Source organism: Physella acuta, unplaced genomic scaffold (genome assembly GCF_028476545.2).
Source record: "Physella acuta isolate Inbredline_101_S28 unplaced genomic scaffold, ASM2847654v3 ptg000889l, whole genome shotgun sequence".
Classification (NCBI taxonomy): Eukaryota; Metazoa; Mollusca; class Gastropoda; family Physidae; genus Physella; species Physella acuta.
The window spans coordinates 39,477-61,639 of record NW_026732406.1 but is presented as its reverse complement, the minus strand read 5'-3'; the positions used below and the strand labels follow the sequence as shown (position 1 = coordinate 61,639).

The following is a 22,163-nucleotide window of genomic DNA, read 5'->3' as shown; positions in this document are numbered from 1 at the left end:
GTCATTAGGTTTAGTCATCGAATATAGTGACCCACCGTATATACAGTGTATGGCACTCTTTATTGAGAACGTAGGCGCCATTGAAAGCACGGGGCGCAACAGATCACTTTGCCCGTTGGATCAAGTAGTACCCCGTCCATGTGCGCTGGACGCCCTATCAATATATCCCAGGTGTTTTTATAGCTTAATTGGGGTTGCTTCTCCTAAATTTTTTTTTTTTTTTGGTGCAGAAAACTCTCCAGAAGTATTCTGGAAATAGCTTGTCTTGTGCACCAAAAGAATAAAAAAAGATGATGTGATTCATACTTCACAACAATTAACAGAGTAAGAAATACGAAGTGAAAAAGATAATTATTTATATACTTTATAATGTTGGCTGCTTTAATAAAGTGACCGTGCAATAGAAAACATCAAAACTACAATATTATATTCTTATCTCTCGTTCTCTCATATTCTCTCTATTTATCTCTCTAATTCTCTCTCCATCCCCTCCTGTAACAAAGTTACTTATTGCTTTCACTGACGTCTTGAAGTGGTTGCATCTCAACGGGTGAGGCGGTGTCTGTAGATGGGGCGTTTTGTTGGTAGCCGCTGCGGTTATTCTGCCCGTCAGGGGTGCCTGATGCGTTTTGCCTGTTAGGGGCGCCGTAATATTTTTGCCAATCTGGTGGGGTGCTGTATACATTTTGCCCATAAGGAGCGCCGTACCAGTTTTGCCCGTAATATGGGGCGCCATATGGTTGTACCGTGTTCACGGGGTAGGGATTTAACTGAGCATTTTGTTGCTGTGAAGTTTGACTGACAGAAATATTCGTCTGGGGTCCTGACTGTATAGCAACGCCAGATGTAATCACGTCCTGGAATAAATGTAAATAATAGCACCACTGGATCAGCGGCTTCGGCACCACACGACGTCAATTCCACCCTCCAAATAAAAATAAAATAAATATATGTTGAATGCATAACAAATCAATACAAAAAGTGTGATGACATCGACAAAAGGTGATATCCCTGAAGCCATCTTCCTCAATCAAATTTACGATTATTGTTTAATGGTGTCATCACCCCCCCCCCCCCTCACTACACACATTTTCACACTCGGAAAAAACAAGGTTTAGTTTCATGTCAGGAGATGTTTGAGAGAGGAATCGTTGGAATGTAAACAATGATTCGTAACTCAGTCTTTATATTCCACACACACCTACATTTAAATCAAGTCAGCCATTTTGTTTAGAGTTTTGTAAAAAAAAAATCTGGAAAATTAACCCTACCGTGGCGACTTACCTTCGCACAACAGGTGTAGTAGCAGCATTGGATAAAGACACAGAACAAAACAATCCCGCTAAGGACGTCTATCACGCACGTAGCAATAAACATGGGGCGGAGTTCAGGAGAGTTCTCACAAGTCTGATAATTCAAATAATCAAACCTGCAAAAAAGGAGTAAATGTTGTCCTAAGCAGAGTTTCTTTGGGGGGGGGGGGGGGATAGGAGGGGCTGTAGACGATATATACCCCCCCCCCCCCCCCCCCACAACCCAGCGAAATAGATAAAAATATATACTTTTACCGGTTTCTGCCTACTTCCCCCGGAAAATTCAGTCCACCACTTTCGAAAGTTTCAAGCAACGCCCCCCCCCCCCCTACCCGGAAAAAAGAAACAGTGGTCCTAAGTCAATGGCAAAGATGACAGGAGACCGATAAAATAACGGTGAAATGGCACCAACCTGCAGTTAGATTGAAAAACTTGGTCGGCTGCTATGATCAAATACATTGGAACTCCAAAGAAGAAACTAACACCGCCCATTGCAATCAAAAATAGCAGGCCAAAAATCAAAGCTACAATATACTGAAATTATATGCATATATATATATATATATATATATATATATATATATATATATATATATATATATATATATTTATATATATATATATATATATATATATATATATATATTTATATATATATATATATATATATATATGTGGTTTATTTATGTATCTATATATATAATTCTCTTCTGGGAGATGTTAGAAAACAAGCTGCAAGCGCCTCCTTACAGTCCCCTCTCTTTCTGTCTATCACTATCACTATCACTACCACCCCCACCCCACCCCACCCCACCCCCACATGGTCTGGTGAGTTGTGGTCACGCTAAATGTTTACAAATCGTAGAGCCGGGTTTAGTGACGGCTATTTTTGGCAGATAATTTAGTTTGAAACGATGTTAAACTTACAGGAGGTAACTCTTCTTCTTCTTCTTCTTCGTTCTTAATTATTAGTGTTGAAGGGGATCGAGATTTATCTGCCAGTGGGTTTGAACTCGAGACTTTGTTCGAAGTTATCAACCATGAGCTTTTTGCCGACTCGACCACGCCTCCAACACAATTAAGCGTTACGTGTCAACTGGTTATGCGCCATTGAGGCCATTGACTCCGATTTCAGCCTGCTTTTCGTTTTGGATTTGCTTCCATAGCCTTTGTCCAACCAAGAACAAACTACAAGGCAGCAGTTGTTTAATTTTGGAGTTGTCTCTCCTAGAAGAGTGGCTGTCCCCAGCTAACGAGCCTCATCTGCCCGAGGGTTCGAACTCGAGACTTTTCGGTTTAGCAACCATGAGCTAGGAGGTAACTAAGAGGAGGCTGCTTTCACGGGGGGGGGGGGGGTGTAGGGTCGGGGTTAGGGGAAAGGGGGGGGGGTTAGTGTTTTAAAGCAAATATTTTCAGTGGCAGCATTGGTACTGTCGAATTCACAAATTATGAATTACTGAAAAGTAGAAAATAAAACAACTAAATAGCGGCCTATGATACGCCGCGGGTCGGCTCGTATATCTATAATATGAGCGGTCAGGTAGTGTGTCATTCCGTCATAGCTGTATAAAAGTAAATAAAAGTAAACACCAACTCATGCAGTGTTTTACTTGCATTGTATTGTGTAATTGTAGTTGATGGAGTAAGGTTTATTTATATAACGAATTAATTTTTTTTTATAGTTCACATAGGTTTTAGTCTTTCGCATGACGTAAAAAAAAAGTATTCTAATATATACAAGACCATGTGCGCACTTGTCTCAGTCCACAATATTTGTGGCAACGTCGTCAGTATGTTCAGCGATATATGGAGAACTTAAAGATACAGACTTTTGTTAAATATAATATGGTGAACGGTATAAATGTATGAACTAAATTTTCTTTAAAGAAGGAAAATAAAAATAAAAGATTATTCTAATGTAGAAACAGATTTCTAACTAAAGCGTTAATTGTCGTGACAAGAACGCATTAAACAATGACGTCATTACACTAAGGAAAGAATACACAACTAATGGCGTCATCTTCCAATTTTAGAATATAAAGAAATGAACTTTTTCATTCAAATTTGATTTAGTTCTACGTACGCCATGAAATGTATACAATCCTTAATTATATTATATAAATCTTTGTTGCCTTAGCTTTGGAATTGGCTAATTTGGGATAAAATTTAATTTGAAATAATAGGGCCTATTCGCGTAACTTAAGTTTTTAACGCGGACTCTCAATGTAAACTACACCACTAATTTTATATCTATTCGGGGTTTTTAACAAAATCATTTAAGTCACTCAATTTTAAGCCTCTTAATCAGCGCCTCTGTCATCTGGTGCTAGGGCCTTGTCGTGGCTTGGCAGCTTGCGTACCCTGACGACCCCCAGAGCTATACCAGCGGGAGTGTTAACTCCTGGCAGGTTCAACCAAGCTGGGAAGGTCTGCGCGGGTAGGGGTCAGACGAAAGCTAGCATCCTGGTCCTCCAGGTTGGGGGTTGAGCATAAGGTCAGCAACCTTATCTCGTAAAACAACTATCGCTACAGAAACGCAGACAGAGAGAAACAAAGACAGCTCGGACCAGGGGAAAAATGGATCTCCCGATGGAGAATTTATGAAGCAGGGTGGTGAAAGCCAATATATATTGGAAACTACCAGGTCGACCACCATTATTTCCACTAGGACCACCAACAATATTGGAGCTTGGAATGTCCGCACGATGTACGAAGCTGGAAAAGCAACCCAAGTAGTAGCAGAAATGAGACGCTATAAAATAGCTATCCTGGGTGTCAGCGAATCAAGGTGGACTGGCTCAGGACAAAAAAGGCTGTTATCAGGAGAGCTACTGCTGTACTCAGGTCATGAGGATGAAAATGCACCACATACTCAAGGAGTTGCACTCATGCTATCAAACCAAGCACAAAGGGCTCTCATCGGATGGGAGGCACACTGCCCGCGGATCATAACAGCTACCTTTAAAACTAAAATAAGACGAATAAACATGGACATAATACAGGCCTACGCCCCAACAAATGACAGCAAAGAGGAGGACAAAGACGAATTCTACAACAGGCTAATGACCATTATCCAGTACCGCCCAAGAAGAAACATCCTTATACTCATGGGCGACTTCAATGCTAAGATTGGAAGCGACAACAGAGGATATGAAGAATGTATGGGACAGCAGGGTTTAGGTGAGATGAACGAAAACGGAGAAAGATTTGCTGACTTGTGTGCCACAAATAATTTAGTCATTGGCGGTAGTCTCTTTCATCACAAAAGGATACATAAAGCTACTTGGGTATCACCCGACCTATCTACAGAAAACCAGATAGACCATATATGTATCATAAAAAAGTTCAGGAGATCGCTTCAGGATGTACGCGTCAAGAGAGGAGCTGATGTTGCTTCAGACCATCACCTACTGGTAGCTAAAGTAAAACTCAAGCTGAAGAAAAACATGTTGGAAAACAAAAGGAAATACAGGTACAACACAGGCCTGCTAAAGGACCCATCTAAACTCAACGAATTTAAACTTCATATGTCCAATAGGTTTCAGGTACTACAAGAACTAATAGAAAAAGAGACGATAGAGGAAACATGGGAAAATACTAAAAGTATATTAACATCAACATGCGAAGAAGTGCTAGGCCCTATCAAAAGACAAGCGAAGGAATGGATATCAGCAGATACCATGAAAATTATTGAAGAGAGAAAAAGAAAGAAGGCAACATTAAACAACAGCCGCACACGGGCTACGAAATTAAAAGCACTGGAAGAATACACCCAAACGAACAAAAATGTCAAGAAACACATAAGGAAAGACAAACGGAGCTATTTGGAACTGCTGGCAAGAGAAGCGGAAGAAGCACTGTACCATGGTAATATTAGGGACGTGTACAATACAATTAAGAAGATATCTGGTAAGTACAGTAAGCCAGAGAGGCCAGTGAAAACCAAAGATGGAAAGACAATACCTGATGCGCAAGGACAGATGAAGAGATGGGTAGAACATTTTGAAGAACTACTGAATAGACCAACACCAGAGTGCACGCAAGACATACCACCAGCTGAAAGTGACCTCCCTATAGACTGCAACCCACCTTCAAAAGAAGAGATACATAGAGCTATAAAGCAGCTGAAAAATTGGAAGGCTCCAGGAATAGATGGTATACCGGCAGAAGCACTGACAGCAGATATCGAAACTAGCACCACACTACTATACACACTCTTCAAGAAAATCTGGGAAGATGAACAAATACCAGAGGAGTGGAAGGAGGGACTACTCATAAAGCTTCCAAAGAAAGGCGATCTTAGTGCATGCTCTAACTATAGAGGGATAACACTTTTGTCCATCCCAGGCAAAGTCTTCAACAGAATATTATTAAACAGAATGAAGGAAGCCATAGATCCCCAGCTTCGAGATCAACAGGCGGGCTTTAGGAAGGAAAGGTCATGCATAGACCAAATTGCTTCCCTGCGCATCATCACTGAACAGACCCAAGAGTGGAACTCATCTCTCTATATTAATTTCATAGACTATGAGAAGGCCTTTGATAGCCTGGATAGGCAGTCAATGTGGAAATTGTTGAGACACTACGGGGTGCCACAGAAAATAGTCAACATTATTATGTCTTCATATGAAGGTCTCAAATGTAGAGTAGTGCATGGCCAACAGACTACAGAGGCCTTCCCAGTACGGACCGGAGTAAGACAGGGTTGCCTACTTTCACCATTCCTGTTCCTACTGGCCATAGACTGGGTTATGAAGATGTCAACAGAGAAAACGCGAAACGGTATACAGTGGACATTGTGGAGCCAGCTGGATGACCTGGACTTTGCTGACGACCTGGCCCTCCTTTCTCACACACAACAGCAAATGCAGGATAAAACCAACAGGGTTGCAAATTTTTCTACAAGCCTGGGTCTGAACATCCACAGAGGGAAAAGTAAAGTTCTCAAAGTCAATGCATCAAACAACAACCCTATAACACTGGCAGAAGAAGCCCTAGAAGAAGTGGATAGATTCACCTAACTTGGAAGTATTGTTGATAAGCAGGGTGGGACAGAAGCAGACATAAAAATAAGGACGGGTAAGGCAAGAGCAGTCTTCAACCAACTAAAAAATGTTTGGGGTTCGGGAGATTTAACCCTTAGAATAAAAATCCGGATCTTCAACACACTAGTAAAACCTGTTTTACTCTATGGAGCCGAGACATGGAGAATAACTGCTATAAATAAGAAGAAAATACAATCATTTATAAACGCATGTCTCAGAAAGATCCTGCGAATTCGCTGGCCTAAAACCATCAGAAATGATGTTCTATGGCAATGGACAAATCAACTGCCAGTGGAAGTATAGATCCTCCAGAGAAAATGGAAATGGATTGGCCACACACTCAGGAAGCCTGTATCCAGCATAACAAGACAGGCCCTCACCTGGAATCCACAAGGCAGGAGGAAGAGAGGCAGACCAAGAAAGACCTGGAGACGTGACCTGGAAGAAGACACCAAGAAGATTGGATACACATGGGGACAGTTGGAGATACTAGCCCTGGACAGAGACGTCTGGAAAGCTCTTGTCAGCGGCCTATGTCCCAGTAGGGACGACAGGCAAACATGAATCAGCGCCTGCATTTAATATGGTGTTGACTAATAATGCATATAATTTGGTTTTAATTTTTCTAATAGGTATTAGTAGTCTTTGTTATTTTAAACAAGTATAAACATAGATCGTACATAAAACAAAACCCCTTCTTTCCGGGTTTTTTTTCATAATCTTAAAAATGTTTTATTTCAATGCTCCTGATCAATACAATGTTTCTTTTTCTTATTTTCTGATAATCACTTTTTTAAAAAGCTGAATTACAATTAATGTTATTACTCACTTTCCGTAGATATCTACAGTTTCTTCAGGCATCTCTACCGTTTCTTCCCCTTTCATAAAAAAAAAACTCAGAAAAACCAGTATCCGCTACCCCCAATTCCCCCCCCCCCCCCCCCCACACACACACCCTAAACGCTCCCCTGGACAGTTTTAAATGCCCTACCCGGAGATAAATATCTAAAAGAAAAACTGGGTAGCCTATATGTAAAGAGAAGAGAGCTAACAGTCACCAGAATTGCCCGTGTAACGGGTACAGATTGCTAGTTAAATATACGCCTGAAAAGAATTCTGTTCAACCTTGATCCGTTAATTAGGGATCATAAATAGAGTTCAGGGATCTACTTGAATCAGTGATCAAGCATCATTAGTCTAGTTCTCCGACACCATGGCGGTCGTGTGACTCGGAGCCCGGGCTCCCAAATGAGCGTCATGGCGCCTAACTTAGCTTTAAAGAGCGCCCTACACTAGGGATTCGGTGGGCTACTCTAACTTGTCACCACATGTGGTATCCGCACTTCTCCTATTGTGTATATTTTTACTTTGGGTCATTTGGTTTTAACAAGCTATTGTTATGTATGTAGTATAGGTCCAACAAACGAATGTATAATTTAAAAAAAAGATAATCACACGTTGAAATATTTTACCAGCGAGGTTTTAGTTAAGCGTGTATAGAGAAAGGAAAAATGTAACAATCCACAACTTACCATACATACGTTGTGGACACAGGCAGCTATAGAGCCAAGAATCCCAGGAATTATGTACTGAAACAAAAGTTTGAAAGATCTAAAACATTAATTGTGTTAGTAGTTCGTTATGTCCAATAGCTGACTCTGAAACAAATTATCAAATGATGGGATGTCAAATGTCATGAGATGTCCAATGTACGTGGTTACAATGGAACCGTTTACTACAATAGAGTAAGAGCTTACCAAAAACCCAAAACTCCAAAACGGGAAAGCATACAGGCCATCATTATTCCTCAGAGTTTGTTCATTCAGCGTGTCAAATATCACAGCCATGAGAACAGCAAAAACTATCCCTGTACATACACACACACACAAACGAAATAAAACTTGCTTTAAATTTCACTAATTTGATTATACAATTAACTAAACTTTTAGACGTCTAAGTAAGGAATAATAAATTCAAATAAATTAAAAGACTTAGTTCAGATTTTAATAGGTATTATTTCCCTTTCACACGATTTTTTAATGTCACATCTGCTTCTGGGTTGTTGTTTTTTTTTTTTAAATTTAGTTATCTCTAATCTTTTAAAAGTTATTAGAATAAACAAGTATAAAAACCAACAAGGTTTTTTTTTCAGATTCAATAAGTATATTTAATTTTCTAGGCTGTCAAAAAACATCGCGATTTATTTACTTTCTTTTAAGCAAGGTTGTCATAGACTTGTAAAACTTTATACATGTTCAATTAGTTTATAATAATACCCATCAACTGACTTGCAATTGATATCTTTAAATGACCTACCTTGAATAATATCACATCAAATGACCTACCTCCTATAATACCACATCAAAAGACCTACCTCCTAATCACATCAAAAGACCTACCTCCTAATCACATCAAAAGACCTACCTCCTATAATACCACGTCAAATGACCTACCTCCTATAATAACTAATCCTGACAAAACCCCAAGCGCGACCGGCCTGTTGTTTGTCATTCTCTATCTGCCTGCTGGAGATTAATCTTGCTCAGATCATTTCAGTGGACTTTTGTCTTTTTTGTTGAGTGAAGATTATTGTCTTGTTTGCTGTTACAATATTATCTTTATATGAATTGTAGATACACATCAGATAAGAAAAAAAATTGATTCATAATAAAATACCATTCTATGTGTTAAACATTACTCTCACACACACGCAACCAAACAAACACACAAACACACACACACACACACACACACATATATATATATATACTAGCTGCATCCCGTGCTCCGCCACGGTAAATCTTTTTAAAATATACCAACTTTGGAACAGAACAAAACAAACAAAAACACAACACAAACACAAACACAAACAAAACACAACCACAACCACAACACAACCACATTACAACCACAACACAATCACAACACAACCACAACACAACCACAACCACAAAACAACCACACCACAACCACAACACAACCACAACCACAACACAACCACAACCACAACCACAACCACAACACACGGTAAATCTTTTTTAAATGTACCAAGTTGGGAACAGAACAAAACTAAATACAACACAAACGAACGCAAAGAAAAAACAAAAACGAAAAAACAAACACAACACTCAACATAAACTCAATTTAAATGTAATCATAAAGGCATATTGCTCACAGTCTATCCCGTAGCGCCAAATCGCGCCCTTTCCGAGCGCCGGCGGAAAATTTCGATTTACACCCTCCCACCTCCCTCAAACTTTCGATTTTTACCCTCCCCCCCCCCCCTCTTGCTACGCCTCTGTTATAAAACCCCTAGCTTTTCCGCAAATAAATTAAAGGCACTATTTAGAATATCCGTGTTTTACCGACCATATTGCACTTTATAAATTCATGCATTTTTTTCAGTACTTTTAAAAATTTACAATAAAGTTTCATGACTAAAACCATTGCGCACCTAATGAACATGATGACTTAATATAGTAATGGAGAATAGTTGATTAAAAATTATAATTAGTAAACAGTACATTCAGTGAATAAAATAAATAAAAGATAGCCTTTTATCAACCAATGCTAATATTAATATTCCAACAATAATGTACTCTTACACGTCTGCATAATTTGCATTCACATTTTGCTAATTATATTATTCCAACAATTATTCCGTCTTGCAGATTTTGCATTCACATTTTTAGCGTGAGTTCAATTTATCTTTGAATTACCTCCATTGGCAAAATTGCTAAGCAGTTTAATTAGATTTTTCTACCGTACTGTTATTATGTTATTGATATGTATCCACTTTTTCTGGGAATATTAACGAAAACGATATTTGACATTGATCCTTTTAATATGTTTTAGCAATGTGCGTGTATTTAATATTCTCTTTACGTTATGCAAAATTGTACAAACAGTGGAAATTATAAAATAGCTCTATGCCGTTATATAAACAAACCCTACTCAAATACTTATAATAAGACACTGCGGTGCACTGAAAAGCACAGCATGGTGCGTAGTTTACTTTTATAGTCCCAAAATCTATAGCGATGACGGACGGACGGACGGAAGGAAGGAAGGACAGACACAGCCCGCTTATATTATAGACTAGCTGCATCCCGTGCTCCGCCACGGTAAATCTTTTTTAAATGTACCAAAAGAACAAAACTAAACACAACACAAACGAACGCAAAAAAAAAAAAAAAAAAAAAAAACAAAACGAAAAAACAAACACAACACTCATAACATAAACACAATTTGATTGCAATCATAAAGGTATATTGCTCACAGTCTAGCCCGTAGCGCCAAATCGCGCCCTTTCCGGTGATTTGCACCCCCCTCAAACTTTCGATTTGCACCCCTTCCCCCCCCCCCCCGCCCTAAAACTTTCGATTTCCACCACTCCCCTCCCCCCTCGCAAATTTTTTCCAACCCACTTTGGCGCCCCCTAAGGTCGGCACCCGGGGACATATGCCCCCCCCCCCTCGCTACGCCTCTCCTATAAAACCCGAAAGATAGAATAATAATTAGAAAACAGTATAAATAATAGGCAGTATCCATAATATATACAATATTTCACTTTATCCATTCACGCATTTTTTTTTCCAGTACTTTAAATTTTAAAAATGTACAATAGAGTTTCATAACTAAAACCATTGCGCACCTAATGAACGTGATGACGCGCCTATAATAGTGCTGAATAGTTGATTAAAAATTATAAGTAATAAATAGTAGGGCCTACATTCAGTAAATAAAATAAATAAAAGATTGCCTTTTATCAATCCATGCTAATTAAAATTTTCTAACAATAATTTCCTCTTACACATCCGAATAATTTGCATTCACATTTTGCTAATTATATTATTGCAACACTAATTCCTTCTATGACGAACGTATATTTGCATTCACATTTTTTATTAGCGTGAGTTTAATGTATTTTTAAATTACCTCCTTTGTCAAAATTAGAAAAGAGTTAAGTTAATTTGATTTTTCTACCCTGCTGTTATTATGTTATTAAAATGTATCCACTTTTTCTTGGAGCCTAAACGAAAATGATATTTGACATTAATCTTTTTAATACGTTTTAGCAGTTTGCGTGTATTTAATATTTTCTTGACGTTATGCGAAAGAGTAAAAACCGTGGCAATTATAAAATAGCTCTATGCCGCTATATAAACAAACCCTACTCTAATACTTATAATAAGACACTGCGGTGCACTGAAAAGCACAGCATGGTGCGAATGTTTACTTTTATGGTTCCAAAAGCTATAGCGTTACGGAAGGAAGGACTGACACACTACTTGCCCGCTTATATTATAGATTATATATATATACTAGCCGTCCCGGCCAGGCCCTGCTCTGGCTTCTGTGAAAAACCTTTCCGTTAAAGACCATTACCTGTGTGTTTAAAAATCATCATAAACCCGGCATTGCCCACCCAAACCACAACCAACCAAAACAACAAAACGCAAACATAACGCTAACACAATTAGAAATACAAACGAAAACAAAAACCTAACAACAAACCCAACCACAACCACAAACACCAATACAAACACAAAGAAAAAACAAACGAAAACAAAAACCTAACAACAAACCCAACCACAAACACCAATACCAAAAAAAAAACAACGAAAAAGCAAACGAAAACAAACCAAATCCAAACGCAAAACCAACCAAAAACACAAATACAAACCCAAACAAAAAAAACACAAACAAAAACGAAAAAAGAAAGAACAAAAACGAACCAAATCAAAACGCAACCACTAACGCAAACCCACCTAAACACAAAGAAAACACTAACGCGAACATAAACGCCCGGGGCAGAATCGCCTGTTTTAGCTTAATAAACGACTATAGTACCCCAACTTATTCATAGTTTTTGCACTCACTTAAACGAACGCGCCTGTTTCAATTTAATGAACAATTATAATACTCCAAGCTTATCCGTAAAATACCTAAAACATTTGCACTTGATCAATCCCCGCTAATTATGTAATTATTTTTTTCCCAACACCAAAACAAAGTAATTAAAAAGTAAATGCTTTTCAACTAATGCTATGGTTTCATAAAGGGAAGTAATTGTGTTTTGCCTAATTTATCAAAGGGAAGTTAGCGCTATAGGACTAAATAAAAACATAATTAGAATTTTTGTAAAAGATGATATTTTTTTAAAACTTGTGTTTAATGAACATGCCGACAATTATTACTATAATTTGAAAAATGAAAATGATTTCCCAACACTTTTAATAGTAATTTTTTAACTCATAAATTTAGACAACTGCGCACGATAATTGATCTAACACTTAAATCCGTAGAAATGCCAACGACAAACATATGCGTTACAGAATTGAGCTTTATATATATATATATATATATATATATATATATATATATATATATATATATATATATATATATATATATATATATATATATATACATATATATATATAGTGAGAGAGAGGTAGGTGGTAAAATAACTACTTACATAAGAAATAGATAACCAATTACCAGTTCATCAGAAACTTAATAACTAAAGTACTGTATTTCACCTCCCTCCTTCTGTGTGAAACGCTAGTCGTCCCATTATAGGTGCGCCTAGTGTATCGATATCTCACCTTAAATCTTGGGCGAGAAATATTTAAACACTTTACATTAACGATTTTTTCTTTCTCGTATATACGAAGTATAGAGAAAGTATTGTAATCGTGCAAAAAAAAAAATCGAGATTTTTACAAATCTCGACGTTTTACACCTCACTGATACGGAAAAACATAATTTTGCAATCTTGTCTGTGTGTCTGTCTGTCTGTCTGTCTGTCTGTCCGTGTGTAAACACGATTACTTGAGTACCGTTACAGCTAGGTTGATGAAATTTCATATATAAGTATTTTATCAAAATCGTAGATCCGTAGCAACTTTTGAGCGATTCCCGATAACCGGAAGTGGTACTTTTCCTACTTTGAATTTTTCAAAAGCCTATAACTTGAGTACTATTTCATATAGATGAATGAAATTTCACATGTAAGTAAAAGATCTAATTCTCTACCTTCTATTAAATTTTGAGTAATTTCCGTTGACCGGAAGTACTAATTTACGCTATTTCCGATTTCTCAAAAAACGCATGTAAATTTATAAAGTACTAATAATATTGCGCACTATTACGCACATTTGGTTTTGGTGCTCGCTTGGTGCGCAATTTTTTTTTCTACTAGATTTTATTCTATTTTTAAAAGTTTAAGTAAACAAAAATCATGTCTATATTCCGAGTTGACATCCCACGTAGTGTTATATTAGAATATTCGAGAAAGTTTAGGGGAGATCACTCCCGGTTTATTTTTATTGACGCTCAAATTGAAACCGAAAGTTGGCGCCTTGTTCTAATGCTATGAGTATGAGATCGTTGGCGAGTGATGGCTTGTTTCTTTGTCGTTCATCTAGTGGTCAGTTGACATGACATGCCAAATGACACAGTGTGAACATGACAGGACAGATGACACTAAATCAGGCCCGAAGAAGTTGTGATTGTGTTGGATGTTCTGTGTATGTGTGTATGCTTTATGGGATTTGGAGTGTATATGATAGGACGCCTGATATATTATGGTGAATAAGTAACATTGTAATGAGAGAAATAGCTTAAATAGAGAAGCTTTAAGTAGAAAAGGACAGTTTTCAACCTTTAAATTGTATTGACTTTTTTGCCAATATTCGACGATGGCTGTCACATTGATGTTGATGGAATGTTAAGCCCCAAGTAACAGAAGGTAGAGAAACCCTTACAAAATATATTTCCGCGAACGTCTTTTGATTTTGACATCCAATCAGCTTAAAAGAAATAAAAATCGAACACCTCAAAGAGGAGATTTAGCAGCATATAACTTACCCACTGAACACAGATGGCAAACTGATGCGAAAAAAAAACCCATGACATTAAGCGTTTACACTGTGTGTGTGTGTGCTTGTGTGTCAGTGTGTGTTTGGCTCATGCATGTGTGTGTGTGTGTGTTCCATAACGTTTCCGAGAACCAACAGTTGTAGTTTTATATTTACAATTTTGAAACTAAAATCATTGTAAGACACACCAGCGTAAAGTCCTATACATACACACATACGCACACACACATTCACACACACACACATATAGATATATAGATATATATCTATAATAAAACTTTATTATGTAAAGTGTACGTGGTTTTCAGAATATTATCTTATTGGGTGATCGTTTGTTGGAGTAACAGTACCATTTGGGCTAATGTAGTATTCTGACACACACAATATTTAAGTAAACTTTCTAACCCACAAAATATTTACAATGTAAACAAACTTGATGACCCCCTAATTATGGACAATGTAAACAAAAATTTTGACCCCCTAATTATGGACAATGTAAACAAAAATTTTGACCCCCTAATTATGGACAATGTAAACACAATTTTTGACCCCCTAATTATGGACAATGTAAACAAAATTTTTGACCCCCTAATTATGGACAATGTAAACAAACTTGATGACCCCCTAATTATGGACAATGTAAACAAACTTGATGACCCCCTAATTATGGACAATGTAAATAAACTCTAGATTTTTTTTTATAATAGAAGTGGGTTTTACAAGTACAAATGTTAAAATATTAGTAAAATACGTTTAATGGAAATAAGAGTTTAAAGATTGATGTACATTAATATTTATCTGCGTTTAAAACTGGACATTTTTCTCAGGAGGTGTTGTCAATGTGAAAGTGGCACCGTTTGGTGGTGATGTGTATGGAGGGGTTGTGGTGCCGTTTTGTGGTGGTGCAAGGTATGGATGAGATGTGGTGCCGTTTTGTGGTTGTGCTAGGTATGGATGGGATGTGATGCCGTTTTGTGGTTGTGCTAGGTATAGATAGGATGTGGGGCCGTTTTGTGGTGGTGGGTAATGACAGCTTAGTCCTTGTGGAGGCTGTTCGACTAACTGCAGTACGACACCGGCAAAAGTCGTGGTCTGAAAAATAAGATAGAAATATTTTATCTTACGCGTATGTTTTCTTTTTCTTTGGCTCTTATACAGAAGACTTGTATTTCTACATGGCTTCACTGTTTAGAAGTATACATTTTACTTCTAGACGTATACATTTTACTTCTAGACGTATACATTTTACTGTCTAGTATTTCTAAATTACATTTCTCATTGCCTAAAAGTAAATCAGAGGTATTGACTGTCTACACGCAAAGAAAACATGGAATAAATCATCTTTAACAAATCAAATATCTTTATTAATGGCACGCATTTTTTCTTACTCTAAAGCCAGACTCACCCCCCCCCCCCTCCCACAAAAGTACCCAGCCAAAGCCAGACTCCCCCCCCTCCCACAAAAGTACCCAGCCAAACAAGACTCAACCCCCCACAAAAGTACCCAGCCAAAGCCAGACTCACCCCCCTCCCCTCCCACAAAAGTACCCAGCCAAAGCCAGACTCCCCCCCCCCCTCCCACAAAAGTACCCAGCCAAAGCCAGACTCAACCCCCCTCCCCTCCCACAAAAGTACCCAGCCAAACAAGACTCAACCCCCCACAAAAGTACCCAGCCAAAGCCAGACTCACCCCCCTCCCCTCCCACAAAAGTACCCAGCCAAAGCCAGACTCACCCTCCCACAAAAGTACCCTGCCAAAGCCAGACTCCCCCCCCCTCCCACAAAAGTACCCAGCCAAAGCCAGACTCACCCTCCCACAAAAGTACCCAGCCAAAGCCAGACTCACCCCCCTCCCCTCCCACAAAAGTACCCAGCCAAAGCCAGACTCACCCTCCCACAAAAGTACCCTGCCAAAGCCAGACTCCCCCCCCCTCCCACAAAAGTACCCAGCCAAAGCCAGACTCACCCCCCTCCCCTCCCACAAAAGTACCCAGCCAAACAAGACTCAACCCCCCACAAAAGTACCCTGCCAAAGCCAGACTCACCCCCCCCACAAAAGTACCCAGCCAAAGCCAGACTCCCCCCCCCCCTCACAAAAGTACCCAGCCAAACGAGACTCACCCGAGCACAGCAGGTGTAGTAGCAGCAGAAGATGAACTTAACAAACAGAACAACCCAGGTCAGGCACACGATGACGATAATGGCAATACAGATGGCAATTATCTCCTTTAGGTCCTCACAGGTATTCTTATAACGTTCTGTGTCATATGACTGACTAAGAGAATATAACGCCAACATTAGGAGAACCTAGTCATCTTCGTGGTCTGAGTTCCTAAGTAAATTTATCGATAACATTTTGAGAATGTAGTTATTTTAGGTTATAACTGGGCTATACAAATATGTACTTGCCTGCAAACACACTGGTCGTTTATAGTGGAGCAATATGAGAAATCTTTATAGGACATCATTCCCACGAAAAACGAAAACGAGAAGAGATTTATCAATCCTACCATACCCATCAGTAATATGATACTGATAATCAACACCAACACATACTGAAAAGACAAAAGGCAAAAATGTGTAATGTATATATATATATATATATATATATATATATATATATATATATATATATATATATATATATATATATATATATATATATATATATATATATATATATATTTATATATATATATGTTTATTTTGTTTTTGCAAGCTTTTATTTTGTTAAAAAATTCCGTTTGTTTCTTTGTGGGTTTGGCGAAAATCTTGTAAATCAATTTTGACCATATTCTAATGCAGCGATTTCATTCAAAATTTCGAGAGCAATTCATGCATATGCATATCTAATTTTGAATCCAACTAAACATTGGATTTGTCACTGATATCTAATTAAACGGTATCGAAACTGAGTGAGATATCATAATTATGTTAACGATCCCTCAATAGATTATTATCTATAAATATATAATTCTCTTCTGGGATCAGTTAGAAAACAAGCTGCAAGCGCCTCCTTGCAGTCCCCTCTCTTTCTCTCTATCACTATCACTACCACCCCCACCCCACCCCAACATTGTCTGGTGAGCGGTGTTCACTCTAAATTTTTACAAAGCTAAATCGAAGAGCCGTACAGCCGGGTTTCTATTAGGGGCAGATAATTTAGTTCGATTTTAAACTTACAGGAGGTAACTAAGAAATAACTAAGAGGAGGCTGCTTTCACGGGGGGGGGGGGGGGGGGTGTAGGGTCGGGGTTAGGGGAAAGTGGGGGGGGGGGGGTTAGTGTTTTAAAGCAAATATTTTCAGTGGCAGCATTGGTACTGTCGAATTTACAAATTATGAATTACTGAAAAGTAGAAAATAAAACAACTAAATAGCGGCGTATGATACGCTGCGGGTCGGCTCGTATTAAAATAATAGAATGAGAGACAACTAGCTAGACGCGATCACCCGATGACATGAGCTGTGATTCAAGCTGAATGTTGTTTGCCCGAGTACCTAGCTCGCAATCTAATGAACGGGTTTTAACTCTATTCAATAATAAAAGGGGATATAACAAGATTAAATACTAGCGATCGCACAATCAGCTCGCTATAGAATGAACCGTTGTCACGGTTGACTTTGGTCGCTCACAAGATCTCTTACAAATTTGAGCGGTCAAAGCTTTTGTTAAAAAGGGTAAGTTTGTTTTATTTGCTTATTTTCAGTGCCTTTAGAAGCTTGTTATGATTAGGGTTTTTAGATTGAATAAAGGTAAACACAGCTAAAGTTTTAAACTTAAACTTTTTTAGACATTTAACTTCATCATTATGAGCTGAGTCAAGTACTCACCAGCCATTTCTTCTGGACGAATGCAGCTATGAAGCCGAGAATTCCAGGGATTATGTACTGGAAATATTTTTGTAGAAATAGTTGAAGGTTTAATAGATATAGTATATCCATCAAAAGAAAGATGTTACATCCCTGACAAGACAGAAGTACTGTACATCCCTCACAAAAAAAATGTACGAAATCCCTGACAAGACAGAAGTACTGTACATCCCTCACAACAAAAATGTACGAAATCCCTGACAAGACAGATGTACTGTACACCACTAATAAAGCGCTACACTGACACAAACAAGAACACATAGCTCACCGCAAAGCCAAAAGTCCAAAATGGAATAAAGTCTAGAAGTGTGGAATCATCATCTTTACCAGACACTTTCTGGGTTACCACAGCAACCAGAACAGCATAAAGTATTCCTGGAGAAAAGCACAGAACAAGTCATAGTCTACTTAGGTGTTTTGATCTATTCCTGTTAATTTATTTTAATAGGAAAACAAAATTAATCAGGGGACAATAGTTGAACTGGTTTGGTCTCTGAGATAGTTTTTTTGTATCCATCATTTAATTACATTTTCTACTACATAACTAATTTACTAAGCAACTTTATTCATTGGGCTGTTAGTTTTAAGAAGTATTTTTGCAGTTTTATCAAATATCAAAACAAAAGTCTGATCGTGTGTCTTAAGTAAAGGTAAAGTTTTCTTATCAAAACCTGTGATTTCTTCCCTAAAGCTAAATTCTGTCAAACTTACAAAAAAAACAACAACAAGAATTAACTATTGCCTGCAACTTACCACTAACAGTAAAAAAAATTTACCAGTCACAGTAAAAAACTGTGAGCAACTTACCAGTAACAGTAAAAAACTGTGAGCAACTTACCACAAACAATAAATAAACCGGGAGTGATCTCCCCTAAACTTTCTCGAATATTCTTATATAAATTAACAGGGGATGGGAACTCGGGCTATAGACATGATTTTTAATCCATTTTAAATACTTAAAGTTTAAAAAATAGAATAAAATCTCGTAGACAAAAGAATTGCATACCAAGTGAACGCCAAATAAAAAAGTGCATAATAGTGCGCAATATTATTAGTACTTTAAAAATTTACATAAGTTTTTTGAGAAATCGGAAGTAGCGTAAATTAGTACTTCCGGTCAACGAAAATTTCTCAAAATTTGAAAGAAGGTAGAGAATTAGATCTTTTACTCACATATGAAACTTCATTTATCTATCTGAAATAGTACTCAAGTTATAGGCTTTTGAAAAATTCAAAGTAGAAAAAGTACCACTTGCGGTTATCGGAAATCGCTCAAAAGTTGATACGGATCTACGATTTTGATAAAATACTTATATATGAAATTTCATCAACCTAGCTGTAATGGTACTCAAGTTATCGTGTTTATAGACACACAGACACACAGACAGACACACAGACATACGGACAAGATTGCAAAATTATGTTTTTCCGTATCAGTGAGATGTGAACAGTGTTTCTTCCAGACTTTTTTCTCCGGGGGGGCACTTGAAATCTTCGGGGGGCGGTAAACTTTCTTCGGGGGGGCGGACACTGTTAAAAGTATATATTTTCTATATAAATTATATAAATTTCATTTCGTTCGGGGGAGCGGTAAAATTTTTTCGAGGGGGCTTGGCCCCCCCCCCCCCCCGAAGAGATGCCTAGAAGAAACTCTGGATGTGAAACGTCGAGATTTGCAAAAATCTCGATTTTTTTTTGCACGATTACAAGACTTTCTCTATACTTCGAATATATGAGAAAGTAAAAAACGTGTCCTGAGCAACTTACCACCAACAGTAAAAAATTGTGTGCAACTTACCACCAACAGTAAAAATATGGCCTGCAACTTACCACCAATAATAACAAAACATGACAGGCTGCCCAGGGTGATAGCTGTACGTCTATTGATCTTCATCTTTTTGATGTTATGCTGATGTCTTGTACTGTTTTAAATTGTGTATGTATTGGTCTATAGATCTGTACATAGGCTGTAATTATATGTAAGTATATGATTTACTACGTTTGCGAATATTAAAGTCAATATTTTTTATTGATGTCACTGGAATTTTTTTTTATGAATTTTTAAAAGTTGTCCTACACACTGACTTTACTAGACAGTGACCACAGTCTGTCGCTGGCACAGTATGTCACTAGCACAGTATGTCGCTGGCACAGTATGTCGCTGGCACAGTATGTCACTAGCACAGTATGTCGCTGGCACAGTATGTCACTAGCACAGTATGTCGCTGGCACAGTATGTCGCTGGCACGGTATGTCGCTGGCACAGTATGTCGTTGGCACAGTATGTCGCTGGCACAGTATATCGCTGGCACAGTATGCCACTAGCACCCCCTGAGACTCACATAGAGCTAAGAAAACACCAACCTGAAGGACCCTACCTGTCCACGTCTGCTACAGAACGCCACACCACCTTTAATAGTTCCAGTAACACACGTCTACCCGTCTGTTCTAGGTTAGCCGTACCGTGACGTCATTAGGGTGGCCAATTTAAACCAGGATGTAATTTTTTTTTTATTGCTCAATAAAACGGTTAGTGCAAGTATTGTACAACGGGTGTTTTGTGTTTTATGATTGTGTTAAATTGTACTTACATGACGTAGGGGTATGTTGTAAAATAGTTCTGTCTCTAGGTGGTTTATTTATGGACTTCTTGGTGTATCGAAATGTGGCTCAACAGATTTACACATTCTTTCTTGCAACGCGGAAATGAATTAAGAAATGTTTCTAAAGTAGTTGAATAAAACTGTGAATGGAATAAGAAAAAACACATTTTGCGAAACGTGAATGTTGTGCTCATTGTCGATACCACTTTGTGATTTATACATCCCATTCCCCTCCCCCAAAACAATCCCTTTCAAGTTTACATTAGTGAATACTATATGACGTAACGAACGTCGGTATTAATCTTTCACTTTAATTTAGGTATTAATCTATTCTTTAATTTAGGTATTAATCTATTACTTTAATTTAGGTATTAGTCTATTACTTTAATTTAGGTATTAATCTATTCTTTAATTTAGGTATTGATCTATTCTTTAATTTAGGTATCAATCTATTACTTTAATTTAGGTATTAATCTATTCTTTAATTTAGGTATTGATCTATTCTTTAATTTAGGTATCAATCTATTACTTTAATTTAGGTATTAATCTATTACTTTAATTTATGTATTAATCTATTCTTTAATTTAGGTATCAATCTATTACTTTAATTTAAGTATTAATCTATTACTTTAATTTAGGTATTAATCTATTTCTTTAATTTAGGTATTAATCTATTACTTTAATTTAGGTATTAATCTATTACTTTAATTTAGGTATTAATCTATTTCTTTAATTTAGGTATTAATCTATTACTTTAATTTAGGTATTAATCTATTATTTTAATTTAGGTATTAATCTATTACTTTAATTTAGGTATTAATCTATTATTTTAATTTAGGTATTAATCTATTACTTTAATTTAGGTATTAATCTATTATTTTAATTTAGGTATTAATCTATTACTTTAATTTAGGTATTAATCTATTATTTTAATTTAGGTATTAATCTATTACTTTAATTTAGGTATTAATCTATTATTTTAATTTAGGTATTAATCTAGCATCCCAGTTATTTCACCGCTTGCCGTGGGCATTGTCTCACAACACATAAATGCTGTTAAACGTTAAACAGGCAGTCCATTCCACCATAATCTTGCGGTATTAAGACCGATAATCCACCCCATCATATAATCTTGTGACGTTAAGACAGTTTATCCATTCCACTAAAAAATCTTGTGTTACAAAGTCGATCCATTCTATCACATAATCTTATATGTTAATATCGGCCTTCCATTTCATCAGGGGCGGAACTACCATACCGCCAGACCCCGCAGTGCGGGGGGGCCCAGGACGTTTAGGGGCCCATTTCCGACCAAAAAACAATGCAATTATGTTTTCCATGCATCTTAAAAGTGGTTTTGTAAAAAAAAAAAAAAAAAAAAAACAGGTCTACTATAGCAGAGATTGTTGCGTAGAAAAATATTTTAAAATCTCCAAGGGCTATAG

The 22,163-nt window shown here is 37.4% G+C and overlaps 2 protein-coding genes across 2 annotated transcripts; both read right to left on the bottom strand.

The window, feature by feature from the left end:
* Positions 1-278: 278 nt before the first annotated feature.
* Positions 279-12,987, bottom strand: LOC131952713 (uncharacterized). Its single transcript, XM_059315510.1, has 7 exons — positions 12,840-12,987; positions 8,812-8,959; positions 8,116-8,225; positions 7,891-7,947; positions 1,726-1,847; positions 1,285-1,429; positions 279-857 (listed from the first exon to the last, which is right to left on the bottom strand). Exons 2-7 carry the CDS (start codon positions 8,867-8,869, stop codon positions 504-506), a joined length of 846 nt encoding a protein of 281 aa, XP_059171493.1. The 5' UTR covers positions 8,870-8,959; positions 12,840-12,987; the 3' UTR covers positions 279-503.
* A 3,635-nt stretch (positions 12,988-16,622) lies between these two features.
* Positions 16,623-20,833, bottom strand: LOC131952694 (uncharacterized). The gene is made up of 5 exons (XM_059315466.1): positions 20,707-20,833; positions 19,946-20,082; positions 18,384-18,490; positions 18,077-18,133; positions 16,623-16,799 (listed from the first exon to the last, which is right to left on the bottom strand). The coding sequence occupies exons 2-5, from the start codon at positions 20,007-20,009 to the stop codon at positions 16,623-16,625; spliced, it is 405 nt and encodes a 134-aa protein (XP_059171449.1). The 5' UTR covers positions 20,010-20,082; positions 20,707-20,833.
* Positions 20,834-22,163: the final 1,330 nt, after the last annotated feature.